This window comes from Rana temporaria, chromosome 5 (genome assembly GCF_905171775.1).
Source record: "Rana temporaria chromosome 5, aRanTem1.1, whole genome shotgun sequence".
Taxonomy (NCBI): Eukaryota; Metazoa; Chordata; class Amphibia; order Anura; family Ranidae; genus Rana; species Rana temporaria.
The window spans coordinates 69,643,358-69,658,135 of NC_053493.1; the positions used below are offsets into that span (position 1 = coordinate 69,643,358).

Genomic DNA, 14,778 nt, shown 5'->3' on the forward strand with positions numbered 1-14,778 from the left:
GGGGCATAGATGTTTATTAGCGTGAAAGTCTTATCAAAAAGTGAGCCTTTCACAAATAAGTATCTACCTTCTTTGTCAAACTTCGTATCCAATACATGGAAGGGGCAGTGTTTTGAAATTAGTATAGAGACTCCTCTATTCTTGGAATCCGGGTTAGTGGCGTGAAAAATATGTGCAAATTTCTTATCTGTAAAAGTAGGAATATTATCTGTTCTAAAGTGCGTTTCCTGCAGGAATATTATATCAGAGTTAGATCTTTTCAGCATTAGTAAGAGTTTTGATCTTTTCTCTGGTATATTGAGGCCTTTTGTATTGATGGAATAAAATTTGATTTTCCTTTTTGATACAATAATATTGCCAGTGGAAGAAGACATGACAAGCACTATGAAGAGGATTAGCTACAAAAGCCTGAGGGGGGAGAAACAGTCAAGGGGTGACTAGGAAGGATAAACTAGAAGAATTTCTTGTTTATTATATTCAATTAAAAGAATATGTATCGAGTAAATCAAGTAGAGGGGAAATTGAAACAATCGAAATATAACAAAGTATCAATGATCCTCTTTCAAGAGGAATGAAGGAAAAAAAATATTGGATGTAGCAAAGTCTTTCTGACCTATTCCTAAAAGGAAAAATAGACAGAAATATTTGCTACTTGGGGGTTGAAAGGGCGAAGCCCAAAAACAACAACCAGAACCATTCGACTGCCCGCCGCCACAGACCTGTTAAAAATATCTAAATTAAAGTAGGACCAGTATTAGGCAAAAACATTAAAGCAGTCCTAGAAAGCAATCTGAAGGAAAAAGCAGGTTAAATATTTCTGTAGCCTTCTGGATAACAAGACCTGCAATCCATACAATAACATCAACATCACATAACTAATTGGGGTCAAAACATACTTTGAATCAAAAACAGTCAACAGACCCATCAATTGAAGAGAAGCAAACCACGTTTTTTACATAACATTGTAAATTTTTGCGTCTCATTCTTTTCTTTTTTATTTTTTTTCATTTTTTAATTATTATTTCTTTATTTTATTTTTATTTTTTGTTAAAACTTATATCGCCAGGACCACTCTAAAACCTGGACTAAGGTTGTCTATTTCTCTTCTTCACTTGATGGATATATATGACATGTGAGAATAGAGATTAAAGAGAAAATATTGTATTAATTAATGGGAGAAACAAAAACATATAATGTCACAACATATCACTATTCCTTTCTTGGTCTCCTGGAGCGTGGTGACGATGTTGATCGAGGATCTACATTCAGATCTAGAGAGGGATCCTTTCTGTTTTCATTCGAGTGGGAACGACGTCTCCGAAATCTAGATTGGGTTGTCTCCATGAAATCCTCCTTATTAGTCTCTCTGACCGGGATTTTGCAGTGAAATTCGGCATACCAATTAGGGAGTTCAATAAATTGTATGTCCATTGCCTTACAAAATGCCTGGAGGTCTTCTGGGACTCTCAGAATAGCAGTGTGCCCCTGGTTGGTAGCCTGCAGACCGAATGGGAATCTCCATTTGTAAATAATTCCCTTGATGCGCAGTTTATCCAATAAGGGTCTCAGATCCCTTCTATTTTGGAGGGTGATTTGAGACAAGTCTTGAAAGAAGGATATGGAGTGCCCTTCATAAGTGAATTTTGCTCTCAATTTGGCATTCCTGAGAATGTTTTCTTTAAGAATAAAATCATCGACATGACAGATCACGTCCCTAGGAGGGTCATTCGGTCTACCTTTTGGTCTTAGCGCTCTATGTAGACGCTCCATTTTAATGACCGTGAGCGGGGGACGTCCCAGTAAGTCATTAAAAATCCCAGTAACGACTGGGGTAATGTGGTCCACATCCACCGATTCGGGGAGTCCCCTAATTCTCACATTATGGCGTCTACTTCTATTTTCCAAATCTTCAATTTGGCGATTCAATTCTCTGAGTTGGTACGTGTTAGCATCAGTCTTGTTATTTACATGACGCAGTGCAGTGCTTTGTTGCGCAGTTACTAATTCTACTTCTTGTACACGCGCTGTAACTGCGCGTATTTCCATACTCAACCCTGCAATAGCAGCCGACAGGGTTGTTTTAATATCTGCTGCTACCGAATAAAGGTCATGAAGACTGGGGGTCAATGTTAAATCATGCGGGAATGTATTTTCCCCTCCGTTGAGCGGGTTTACCGGAATGTCATTGGTACCTGTAGCAGTCCCGCTAGCTCCCGTATGGAGGCTTTTTGATTCGGCCATTATATTCAAAGGCGTGTGGGATCAAAGTCTGAGAATTTGCTCAAAAATCCTCGGAAAGGACCCGGAGTTGCACCGAACGAATCTCCAAGTAATTGGGGAGATTTCCTGTGTATTCGGGGTGATCGGTCTTCTTACCAGCACCTACAGGATAAGCATGAAGTCCGCGGCGGCAGGAGCTCCCCGTTCAAGCTGCCATCTCTAGGCTCAGCCAAGCCACGCCCCAGTACAGGTTTTCTTAAATCTTAAAAATTCAGTATAAGGAGAAAAAAAACCTTCCTTTGCACTGCAAGGATTTAATGCTGGAAAAAGCAATTTTACTCCCCTACGTGCCAGCTTGTTGCCATGGGCTCTGCATTGTACTTGATGATGTCAGAGGATCTGCAACCACTTTAGCATAGGGACTGTGAAGACCGGTCTAGCAGTGCAAGGGGAGCCTCTGGAAGTGGAGGATTGGGTGCCTTTCCAGTGTCATATACCCAAACAAGCCAATTTTCAGCTTTCAGTGCTGGCACACTTTGAACAACAATTGTGCACTCATGCAACACTTTACACATACATTTTTTTTATAATTTTTTTAGATGGATAGAGCTTTCTTTTGGTGTTGTTTAGTCAGCACTGTTTTTTTTTATTTTTTGCTAAACAAATAAAAAAAGACTGAAAATTTGGAAAAATAAAAGTTTTTCTTTCTGTTATAAAATGTTGTAAATCATTTTTCTCCTTCACTGATGTGCGCTGATGAGGCTGCATGGATGGGCAGTGGCACTGATAGGCTGCACTAATGGGCAGTGGCACTGATAGGCTGCACTGATGGCCATTCCTATCTTGCAGAACTGATGGACACTGTTGAGGAGCCACTGATATGTGGCAATGATGGCCACTAAAAGGTGGCACTGATAGTCGGCACTGATATGTGGCACTGATAGGCAGCACTAATGGGCACTGATAGGCTGCACTAATGGGCACTGATGATGCTGCACTGACAGGCATCACTGATGGACATTGATAGGCAGCACCGATGGGCCCTGACAGGCATCACTGATGGACACTGAAGGACAGCACTGATGGGGCTGCACTGATCATCAGGGCAGTGATGATCAGTGCCCTGATTATTAGTGTAGATGTCTCCTGTATTGGATTGCTACTTATCTGTTCTCCTCTCCGGATGCGCTGTCAGCATGAAGAGGAGACTTCCGATAACTGATGAATCTTGTATACACTGTGATCCGCTGTGATTGGACACAGTTGATCACGTGGTAAAGGGCCGCTGTGATTGGCCCTCTACCCCGATCTGTGATAAGCTGTGTCCAAAGCACACAGCGATCCCTGAGCGCTCCTGATGCACAACCTGGGGGAGCTTGGGAAGTCAGGGTTCTGAAGGGACGTCAATAGACACCCTCCGGGAAATGTGCAACAGCACAGTAGCCATATTTTGGCTATAGTGGGGTCGGCAAGAGCCAAGGAGGCTGCCATATTAGCCTCTGTTTGATCTGCAGTTGCCATGGTGCTGCACACCTGATCAGTTATAGCACCAGCGACTTGATGGTTTGACAGTTTGGTTGAGCGCACAACCAATGTGAGAGTTATCATTCATGGCATGCCTTGAATGTAACTGTTCTGGGAAATCGTAAAATCGTTGGGTTTATTTTCACTATAATATCCTGCAATATAACATAACATCGAATAAAGGCTGCAGTTACTGAAAGGAAAATATTTAATTTCCTGTGCTGTTAAGAGTACCTTTACATATGTATTTTTGAGTATTTTGCTGAAACAACGCAGGTTTTTGTTGTAGGCCCTTGAGGTGCCCGCTTGTAGTTTCACAAGAGGGAGTGTTGTCTTCTATCATGCATTAACCTGATACAAGTTCAATTCCTTTGTTTATGTCACATAATGATAGATTTCACCATTAACCTAAAATATTCACAGCATGGGCTACAAATATACACATTTTACTTTTCCTCCTCAGTCTGCCGCAGCTGTCATTGAGCAATGGATCTACGAGTGACATATGAGAAGAAAATTATATTTTGTCACAGACAAACGAGGGAGGTTTAATACAGTGTTTATTCATATGAGGAGAAAGTACAGGATTTGATGAAGCCTAATTACACTTTATAAACATCACACAAGACGAGGCGCCAAGCTTGTTTAATTAGGGCACTAAGCAGAAAATACAGAAGCTTGATATAAAAGTGTATGGTAGTCTTGCTGCAATCACTCTGACATAAGAAATGGATTGCCTGGACATCCAGTGCCCTAAATGCATTGCTGCCATCCTAAGAATGTTCTGAAATAAATACGGAGATTCCATTCTAATAATAACACAGCTGATTACTGTTTGTAGTCTGAAAACTGAACTCCAGCAAGACAGAAAGCTGTTTCCTGGTTTATATATTAAGGAACTGCGTGTCACGTCAGTGAGTGATATACATTTTCCTGAGAATCACAGAATACAGCTAATAGGGAGGAAGTACACTTTTACAAATCCTTCTGGTAACATTCTTAAATGTTTAAGTTGAAATATCCTGTAGCTCCGTATAACTTACTTTTTCAGCTGCAGGTTATAAATTGATGAAAATATATATATTTTGATAGTGTATTCACACACGTCTGAAAATACATAGGTATCGTGTACACCAGGGGTATCGAGTTTCTCGGCAAAAACCAGCAAGAAACTTGCTGGGAGATATTTTTTGCCGAGGAAACCGGTCGTGTGTACATTTTCGTTGAGGAAACTGTCGAGAAACTCGACAAGCCAAAAAGAGAGCATGTTCTCTATTTCCTTGACGGGAAGGGAGAAACTTGGCTTGTCGAGTTTCTCGATGGCTTCACAAGGAACTCAACGAGCAAAACGATGTGTTTCCCCCATCGAGTTTCTCGGTCGTGTGTACGAGGCCTTATTGAGAGAAGTCTCAATTTCCTCGTCGTGTTCCTCGTCGGGCTGGTTTTTGACGAGAATTACGTTCGTGTGTATGCTAAGAAACCCGCGCATGCTCAGAATAAAGTATGAGACGGCAGCGCACCTTCGGTAAAAGTAGCGTTTGTAATGGAGATAGCACAATCGTCACGCTGTAACAGACTGAAAAGTGCAAATCGTCTCTTACCAAACTTTTACTTAACACGCAGTAACATGAGATTAGCAAAAGCAGCCCCCAGGGTTGTGCCAGTGGAATCGAACTTCCCCTGCCATTGTATGTGTTGTACGTCACCGCGTTTGAGAACGAGGAGATTTGGTCTTGACCGTGTGTATGCAAAGCAAGCTTGTCAAGTTTCTCGACAAGCCTAACAAGGAACTCGTCGAGGAAAACGATGTTTCATTTACGACGAGTTCCTCGGTCGTGTGTACGAGGCCTTACAGTAGTGTCCTCGACCCCCGTTCACAACACCCCTGCACACAGTAGTATTGTCCTTTGCCCCCTTAACATCACTCTCCACAGTAGTGTCCTTCTTTTCCCTCTTCAACCCCCCCTCACCACCACAGTAGTGTCCCCCTTTGGCCCCCTCATATCACTCCCCACAGTAGGGTAAACAGGCATTTTGTTGTTTGTACAAATTGTATTTATTAAACAGTATTGCGCTATGGATTGTCCCTTTGTTTTCCTTATGAGATAATTTGGAGGAAAGGAGGACACAACACAGGGATCTTAGCTAATTAACCAAGGGTTCCTATCATAATTTCCCTATAGCACAATAGACCTTCTTTTTAATTAAAGAGGTCATATTTATATGGTGAGCAGTTTCCATATCAGAGCACATTTCAAATTCATAGTGAAGGATTTCTTTTTATTTCTGCTATCAAGATTTGAGGCACCTTTGTTTGCTATTTGCTAATATGGACTTTTATTATGGCTTTTGTTAAAATTGTTTAAATAAGTTTGTGGTCACATTTGTCATACGATTGGTTGCACGTTATACTATTTATACATACTGCTGAGTATTGTTTTTGGTAGGCACTGGATACCTCATGCAGTACCTTTTTTGCACATGTCACTTTATTCCATGTAATTTTGTTATTTACTAACAGGTACACAATTTAGGTTTACAGCGCCCCCTATCACTTATTTTTTAAATATGGATTGCAAGCAATTTAACTTCTCAGGTGCTTGCTGATGGTAAATTAAAGGTTGAGGTAAGCCTAGAAAGAGCAAGCCTTAACCCTTTAACGCCATCTCCAAATCGTCCTTCAAGCTGGCTTTATTGCTCGGGAGTCGTGTGGCTTCTGTGACTACTGTGATTGAATCTCACAGCGGTCAAATGATTGGGAGCTTGTGCCACTGGCTCCTTATCATTAACCTTACTCAAGGGCTGTCAGCGATAGCTTGGACATTGTGGTGGGAGTATGCAGTGAGTGCACTCTCAGCACACACCCACCTGCCACAATGCATGCTTATGAGCAGCAGCTGGGTTTTAAAGCCCAACTTTCTTGCCACCTCATATATTTGTAACATGGTCGGCAAAAAGGTAAACAATTGATTTTTGTTGCAATTTCAGCTCATGCACTAATGTATGATCACACAGGGGTTGGGGATTCTTGCCACACAGCCCCCTACTGGTTTTAATGCTGGATCTCCATTGGATCCAGCAAACACCCAGAGACAGATAGCCTATGACTATAGCAGCAATTACAGCCAGTCGGCAGAACTGTAAAATGGTACTTCTGAATTATTGTTAAATAAGTGTAAATTCATGTAGTTGCATGTAAATACCATACTCATTTATTTACATTTTATTTTCAGCTGTCTTTTTATATCATAGTGAAAGCTATCTATACGTTTGGTCACAGTGCTTCACTTATAGCACTCACAATAGGAAGTGCAATTCTTTGTTTATTTAGGTAAGTAGACTTGCATGTTTTATCTTTGCTTTCTTCTCTTATTCACTCCAATGTATTTCTTCACAAGAGTAAAACTCCTCTAAATTCTTAAGATGTTCACAGAATTTTCAGGGAAATGATAATGCTCAGTTACTTTGATCCCTACTCATTGTTCCTCTGTTCCGCATGTTCTTAGCTTGCATCAGGATTCTCCTAGGTATAATACTTGGTACCACTCCAAGAAGATCTCGCCAAGGTACCTCTGTATGGAGTTCTTGTTCTTGTTCTTGAGAGTAAAGACCTGTTCACTTAAAAGTTGGACCATGAAAAGGCATGCCTTACCCTATTCCAGGATCAGAAGATGTGTTTAGAGCTGAATTACTTCGAAAGTACAGCCAATTGCACAATACATAAATACATAAATACATACTATACAGTGTATATATATATTTATATACATATCATTTTTATTTTATTTAATTTTAATTTTTATTTTATTTAATTTTTTATAGGCAGGTGGTAGAGCAGGTTCTCTTTACGGCTGGGTTCACACTACTACACTACTTTCATCCTACTTTGCTCTGTGTTCAATGTTTCCCTATGAGAGCGTCTTGTAGCGTCCTACACAAGTCGGTCCGACTTTGAAAATGCTCCCTGTACTACTTTTGGTCCTACATTGATCCTACTTCAGGCCCATAGAATATCATTGAAGTCGGACCAAAGTAGTATCCTGTTCATGAAAGTAGGATGGATGTAGGACCAATGTAGGATAAATGTAGGACCAATGTAGCAGAGTAAAGTAGGATGAAAGTAGTGTAGTAGTGTGAACCCAGCCTACGGCTGGGAGAAGTTTGGGAGTTTAGACAGGACCAGGGAAGATGGTGGGCAGACTGAGGATGAAAGGAGAAGAGGCAAGATCTACCAGCTGTGCTCCTGCACTTCCCTATTTGGGGGGAGAGCAGGGTGCCCTGGGGTTTCCAACCATAGCACCAAGAGAGAAGGAGAGCTCCAGTGGGTCTGTTCAGGTCCAGAGGAAGACTTCAAAAGTTGGTCTACCCTTCAGTTCCTTCTCTCATAGGCTCTTTTGCAGAAGATGCGAGCAGAGCCTAGTATTAATTGTTCCTTACATTTTGCCATAGAACTGTGTTGGGGTCTGCAACCCAGGAAGAGCCATGTAGTGATTGAGGCGTTCCAGTAAATGAAAATGAACCACATCCAGCCTCATGGTGCCTTTATTCTGTTGTCATGTTGCTCTGAAGAGAGTGATAGGGTGCTACTGGTGTCCCCTGGCTATCAGGCCTTGAAAAAGTAAGCCAGTGACTGTAACCCCTGGGAGTAAAGGGGTGAAGCCAGGAGGGTGGAAAGAGGGTTGGTCTCTTCCCGCCACCCACACATCGGGGAGAGTTGTAGGCAGAGGTATTTTATTGCCCAGAAGATCACTTTACTTTGGGGGTCAGTTCGCTATGGCCACATGCAAGGCAACCAGCCACCAGCCAACACATATATATATGAGCTTCTAACCCCAGCTTGTTCAATTAAGCTTTGGTAATAAAACCTGGAAGCTCATTGGTTTCTATGCAGAAGTGAGCCTGTATTTGCACTTACCAGATTTAGTAAATAAACCCCAATGTGTACTTAAAAGTGGGGTATGCCTGTATGCAATTTAGCCATGTTTTACCCTTTTGCCTGGAGTTCCACTTTAAGATGTTTGCTTTTAATTGCTGCTCATAGTAAGCACCAAAGTCAGAGGAGACCTGATGACCAGGCAAAGGTACGTGATGCACTTCTGTGTGTAAAATTTCTATATAACAAACTAATTTAACATTTCTTCAATTTTACTTGCAGCTTTGGTCTTTTAGTTCCCCATAGATGTACTGGTATTTTAGGAGGTGGAACTATAGGTGGGACTATAGGAGGTCACTACTTTTATTTTTTGATCAGGAACACACTTCCCTGCCAGTAGTTTCCATCAAACAGTTCTTGAATCCTTTACCGAACACAAATAAAATTGATATGAGAACATTTTAATTATATGTGTCAGTGAGGATTAATGTTGGATAGACTCTGTGGGCCAGATTCACATAGAATTGCGGCGGCGTAACGTATCGCATTTATGTTACACCGCCGCAAGTTTTACGGGCAAGTGCTTGATTCACAAAGCACTTGCCTGTAAACTTGCGGCGGCGTAGCGTAAATCCGTCCGGCGCAAGCCCGCCTAATTCAAATGGGGTGTGTATCATTTAAATTAGGCACGTTCCTGCACCGAACGTACTGCGCATTCTCCGTTTTGAAATTTCCCGCCATACTTTGCGCGAAATTACGCTGCACCGACGTAATCTTTTGAACGGCGACGTGCGTTACGTCCTTTCCTATTCAAGGACGACTTACGCAAAAAAAAAAAGAAATTTAAAATTTGACGTGGGAACGATGGCCATACTTTAGCATGGCTAGTCTAAATAAAAGGCACGAAATAGCAGCCGTAACTTTACGCCGGGAAAAGCCGACTAGCGACGACGTAAAAGAATGCGACGACCGCGCGTACCTTAGTGGATCGCCGTAAACAGCTAATTAGCATACCTGATGCGGAAAACGACGCAAACTCCACCCGCCGTACGCCTGTCGGATCGAAGCCAGAAGCCGTCGTATCTTGGTTTGAGAATTCAAACTAAAGATACGACGCGGCAAATTTGAAAGTACGCCGGAGTATCAGCAGATACTCTGGCGTACTTTTTCTTTGAATCTGGCCCTGTTTCTTTTTCTTTTTGTGTTTAATCTGATGCCAATGTTTGTTTTTCAAATTTAATATGAAAAAGCTGTGATTTCTGTTGTGGGACAATAAGAGGGCATCACCCTAGGCAAGTTAACAATTAAATATTGTACACCAACTGAGCATGAGCAAAATGAGCGGATACGTTCTTTTGCTTTTGACCTGAAAAGCCATGTAACGCATGTCCTTTTGGGCAACAAAACTAGGACAGTATTATAAAGGTGTATGTATAACCAAAAGCTTTTTGTTCGGGTGGATAGAGTAGAGAAGGGCTAGGATCCATGTCAATCTTTTATTGCTCAACACATCTATAGGAGATGATAATGTAGATCCCCTGTTGTTTAAAATTGATTTTATGAGTGACTTGTTCAATCAATAAAAATAAAGAGCTTCGAAGAGGCTGCTCACATATAAGGCAGTGCCTCCATTGGGAGTTCTGAGAGAAGTCCAAGAGTATAAGAGAAGCAGTGGGAGTGCCACACCATACGTCATGGAGTCCAAATAAAATTTTCAGTTTTAATATTTAGAGAGAAATAGGAGATTACAAACACATGTCACTTAGTTTTACATCAACAAGGCACTAAGATGCAGAACAGGAGATGACAGTAAATAGGAATATTACACAGCAATGGATAACCCAGCAAATAAAATTGAGTTACGAAAAGTAGGAGCTGAGCCCCGGCAAGTCATCTTGCTATGTAGCATAAAGTCAGTGACAAGGCTAAAGGGGCCTGTCAGTCTAGTGGTATCATCATCTATTCAAATCCTTCTTTAGGGTGAACTGCATGTCACTGCTCCATCAGTAGGAACTATTATTTCCCGGAGGGAGCCGTATATATGTTGAGGGAGCTCCAAGATCAACAGTAAAGGAAAAATAGACTAAAGGGAAGAGAGAAGAAAGAGATGTAAGAGGAAGCTAAGAACCTACCCCTGCTATCTATCCCCCAGAGTTAAGCCTACACAGGTGATTGCATATAATGTAACCAAGGATTTCAGACTCTCTCCAACCTTGTCTGTGTATCCTGTAAAATACTGGCCAATTGTTCATAAGATGCGATCCAGGAAATGTTATTTTTAATCACAGTGATGTTCACTACAGAGGATTCTCATGCCTTCAGTATGGATATTTTAGCAGCCATGAGTATGGAAGAAATTAGTATTTGAGGGTGTATGGGGATGTCAGCAATTGACTCATTTAGCAGGTTAGTGTGGTGGTGTCTAGGAACATAGTCCCAGATTCACAGCAGAGATATACTCCGTCGTATCTCTCAGAGTATCTATGCGACTGATTCATAGAATCAGTTACGCATAGATAGCCCTTAGATCCGACAGGTGTAATTGTTTTACACTGTCGGATCTTAGGATGCAATACCGCGGCCGCCGCTGGGGGCAGTTCGCTTCGTAAACCAGCGTCGGGTATGCAAATTAGTAGTTACGGCGATCCACAACGGTTTTTTGCATACGCTACGTCGCTGCTAGTCTAGTTTCCCGTCGCAAAGTTAGTCGTCGTTTTTGCTGCCCTAACTTTACACAGCACACGTATGTGCTGTATAAAGTATGACCGTCGTTCCCGTGTCGAAATTTGAAAATTTTTTGTCCTTGCGTAAGACGTCCGGGAATACGAAAGTACGCTACGCACATCGCCGTTCGAAAAAATTACGTCACTTCGCGCAAAGCACAGCGGGAATTTCAAAACGGAGCATGCGCAGTAGGTCCGGCGTGGGAGCGCGCCTAATTTAAATGGCACACGCCCCTTTGAATTACGAGGGCTTACGCCGGAGGCCGCCAGCGTAAGTTTTCATGCAAGTGCTTGGTGAATCAGGCACTTGCAATGAAAACTTGTGGCGGTGTAACGTATCTACGATACGTTACGCCGCCGTGATTCTACGTGAATCTGGGCCATTGATACCAGGGACAGAGTGTATCATTATGAACATTCTTGTCCGGTAAAACTTGATTTTGGGCACATTCACCAAAGGTGGAACATTTTTCCCTGGTGGCATCAGTATAAATGATGGCAAATATAGTGGGCACAGGTACCAGGAGGTGAGGACTTTGTAATTGTTCTCAGCAAAGGCTGTGTTCAGTATAGTCCTGGGTATGCATATGGTCCATTCACTTCAATCCTCCTGGCAGGTATCTGAACCCAAATTGAGTCCTAAGAAAATTCTAGATAATTTACATTAGAGGGTACAAGACAAAAATATACTAGCACCAATAATGAAGTGGTTTGCTAGAATAATTTTAGAGTAGATTTCATCAGTCCTCAGTATAAAACTCACTCAGCAGCCCACCACCACCTATTATTTACAGGAGCCTGATCACAATCCAACGATGTGCATAAGAGCTTCTGCTCTCCTGGGTCTCTGCCTCTTCATTGGCTGAGAGGCAAAAAGAGAAGCAAGTGGCTCCCGCTGCTGTCAATCACAGTCAGTGAAGTGGGGTGGGGTGGTTCCAAGCCCTATGCTGTGTGTCTTATGGACACACAGAGTAGGGCTTGAGAGTGAGCATGCACAAGTGCCCCCATAGCAAGTGGCTTACTATGGGGGCACTCTGAGAAGAGGGGGAGACAGGGGTGCCGGATGGGGCCCTGAAAAGTATTGGATTGGGGCTGCTCTGTGCAAAACTATTGCACAGAGCAGGTAAATATGAGATGTTTGTTTTGTATTAAAAAAAAAAAATCCTTTAGTACAACTATAAACATTTTCTCTTTTTTGGATAGAGTAAGAGAGGGTTATAGATCCTATCAGAATTTTTTTTCCACCATCTTTGTCCCATTGCGGAGATTTCCCTTTACTTCTTGTCCCATAGCCAAAGAGGAAGTGAGAAGAAATTCCTGCAAATTAAGGGAGTTCCTTGGAGACACTCAGGCCACTAGAACTAGTGTCACCATTGGAAGATTTCCCCTCTATTACTGTACTTTTGTAGGGACAACTTATCATTTTTGATTTCTTTTACTTTCACTTCCAGTGATAATGGTAAACAGGACAAATAGAGGGGGTGATCCTCCCCAGTGGGGACCCAGACAGCAATAAAAAAAACTTACAGGTGTTCTAATCCCTCTCCACTCCATCCAAAACTGAAAAAAAAGGTTTGCCTTAAGTTATACTTAAATGTCCCGTTAAGTGTTTTACAAGTTCATGATCAATTTGATTTATTTGTGGTTATTTTATTCCTTTTTCTAACATCCACAGCTGCGCCTGATTTTGCAAATCGATAGTTTTAGTAAATCCACCCCAATGTGTTTCAAAGTGTCTGCCTTATCAGGAATAATTGTGTACAACATTTGTCCTTGAAGCAAGATAAAGTAATTTCTATAAAATTGAAGTTGACTTGCCTACCTAATAATACCAAAAAATTGGACCATAAAAAATGATATCTTTTTGCAGCAGAAGCAAGAAATATTTCTTCCCAGTCTCAACAATCTTCCTAACAATTATTATTAGGCACCATTTTCTGATTCTCATAAATAATATGACCATACCTCCGATGATCTCATTATAAAGAGGTCTCAACTATTCAGGACAAAAGATAATACATCAGCAAGGATAATGTATTTGAATGCATCCATTGCAATCTTTTGATTATTTTCTTTTTTTTTTATTATTTCAGAAAGCTGCATTGTACAAGGAACTACATTCATCTGAATCTGTTTCTCTCATTTATTTTGAAAGCTATTTCTGTATTAGTGAAGGATGATTTTCTATACTCCAGTTCATATTCCTGTCCTGACTCTCTGGTAATTACATTTTCTGCATTACATGTGATGGAGTCAATGGTTAATTTAAAATGCCTGTAAACAAGGATGTTTTTGGCCAGGATATAGCATTTAAAAGGCGAATTTTCCAATAAAGGGTCAATAATAGTAGGAAAGCACATAGTTCAAATACAGTATTATGCATTCAGATATTTTTTAGACAGAGCAGGAATTCACACGTTGACCACATCTGCCCTAGCCTCAATTGTGAGATATCCTGAGAATACAGATTGTATATAATTCGAAAAATGAAAGCAGTTTAAAGTCTGCTGTCCAAGTTGCATTACAAAAGTCAATGTTTACCATCTTCATTGGCCACATTCAACCTCAGAATGTAATGGCCAAGGATAGTAATTAATAAAGCCACTGCTAAAGACTAAAGTAAATCTTTATTAGATAGATAGATAGATAGATAGATAGATAGATAGATAGATAGATAGATAGATAGATAGATAGATAGATAGATAGATAGACAAAACATGGGAACCTGGGCATCACACCCATATTGTTAAAATTATGGGGATGACCCTCCAAATTATTGAGTTCAAGTTTTGCCAGTAAAGGGTACAGCTAATGCTACAGCATACTAAGACATTTTAGACAATGGTGGCTTTCAACCTTGTGCCAACAATGTGAGGAAGCCCTTTTTAATTCTGTCATGACTGCACTTATATGAGTCCATAAAGATATGCTTTGACAACTAAGGTATGTAGAACTGTAAGTGTCCTACACAAATTGCTGACCTCAATGCATTTTAACACAGTTGGAATGACTTGGATTGTTGATTGCAATCCAGGTCTTCTCAACCAACAATAGTAGCTGACCTCACAGATGCTTTTCTTTTGGCTAAACAGGCAGGTCTTCCTACAGACACACTCCAGAATCCTGTGCAAGAGTGAAGGCAGTTATAGCTGCCGAAGAGGGTGGGGGCAACTCCATAAATAATAGTGGCCATGGTTTTGAAATGTAATGTCCAAAAGCTCATATAGGTTTGATGTCAGATATTAAAAAACCTTGGGCTATATACTATGGATAGATGGACTTTAAGCCCTTCCCGCCGAGCGTACGCATATATGCGTCCTCGGCTTTCGGGGGTTATACCAGGATAATGCCTGCAGCTGCAGGCATCATCCTGGTACTGTCCTTTAGAGTGGGCAATTGGCTTTCCAGGGATAACAACCAATGTGGCTAAATTCCGCT

At 41.3% G+C, this 14,778-nt stretch overlaps 1 protein-coding gene across 1 annotated transcript in view; it reads left to right on the forward strand.

Annotated features, from left to right (window-relative positions):
* VIPR2 (vasoactive intestinal peptide receptor 2) overlaps positions 1 to 14,778 on the forward strand; it is a 141,017-nt gene that overhangs the window by 94,698 nt on the left and 31,541 nt on the right. The window contains exons 5-6 of the mRNA XM_040352690.1: positions 6,978 to 7,075; positions 13,434 to 13,560. Of these exons, the coding sequence (XP_040208624.1) occupies positions 6,978 to 7,075; positions 13,434 to 13,560 (225 nt within the window). The remainder of the gene's footprint in view (positions 1 to 6,977; positions 7,076 to 13,433; positions 13,561 to 14,778) is intronic.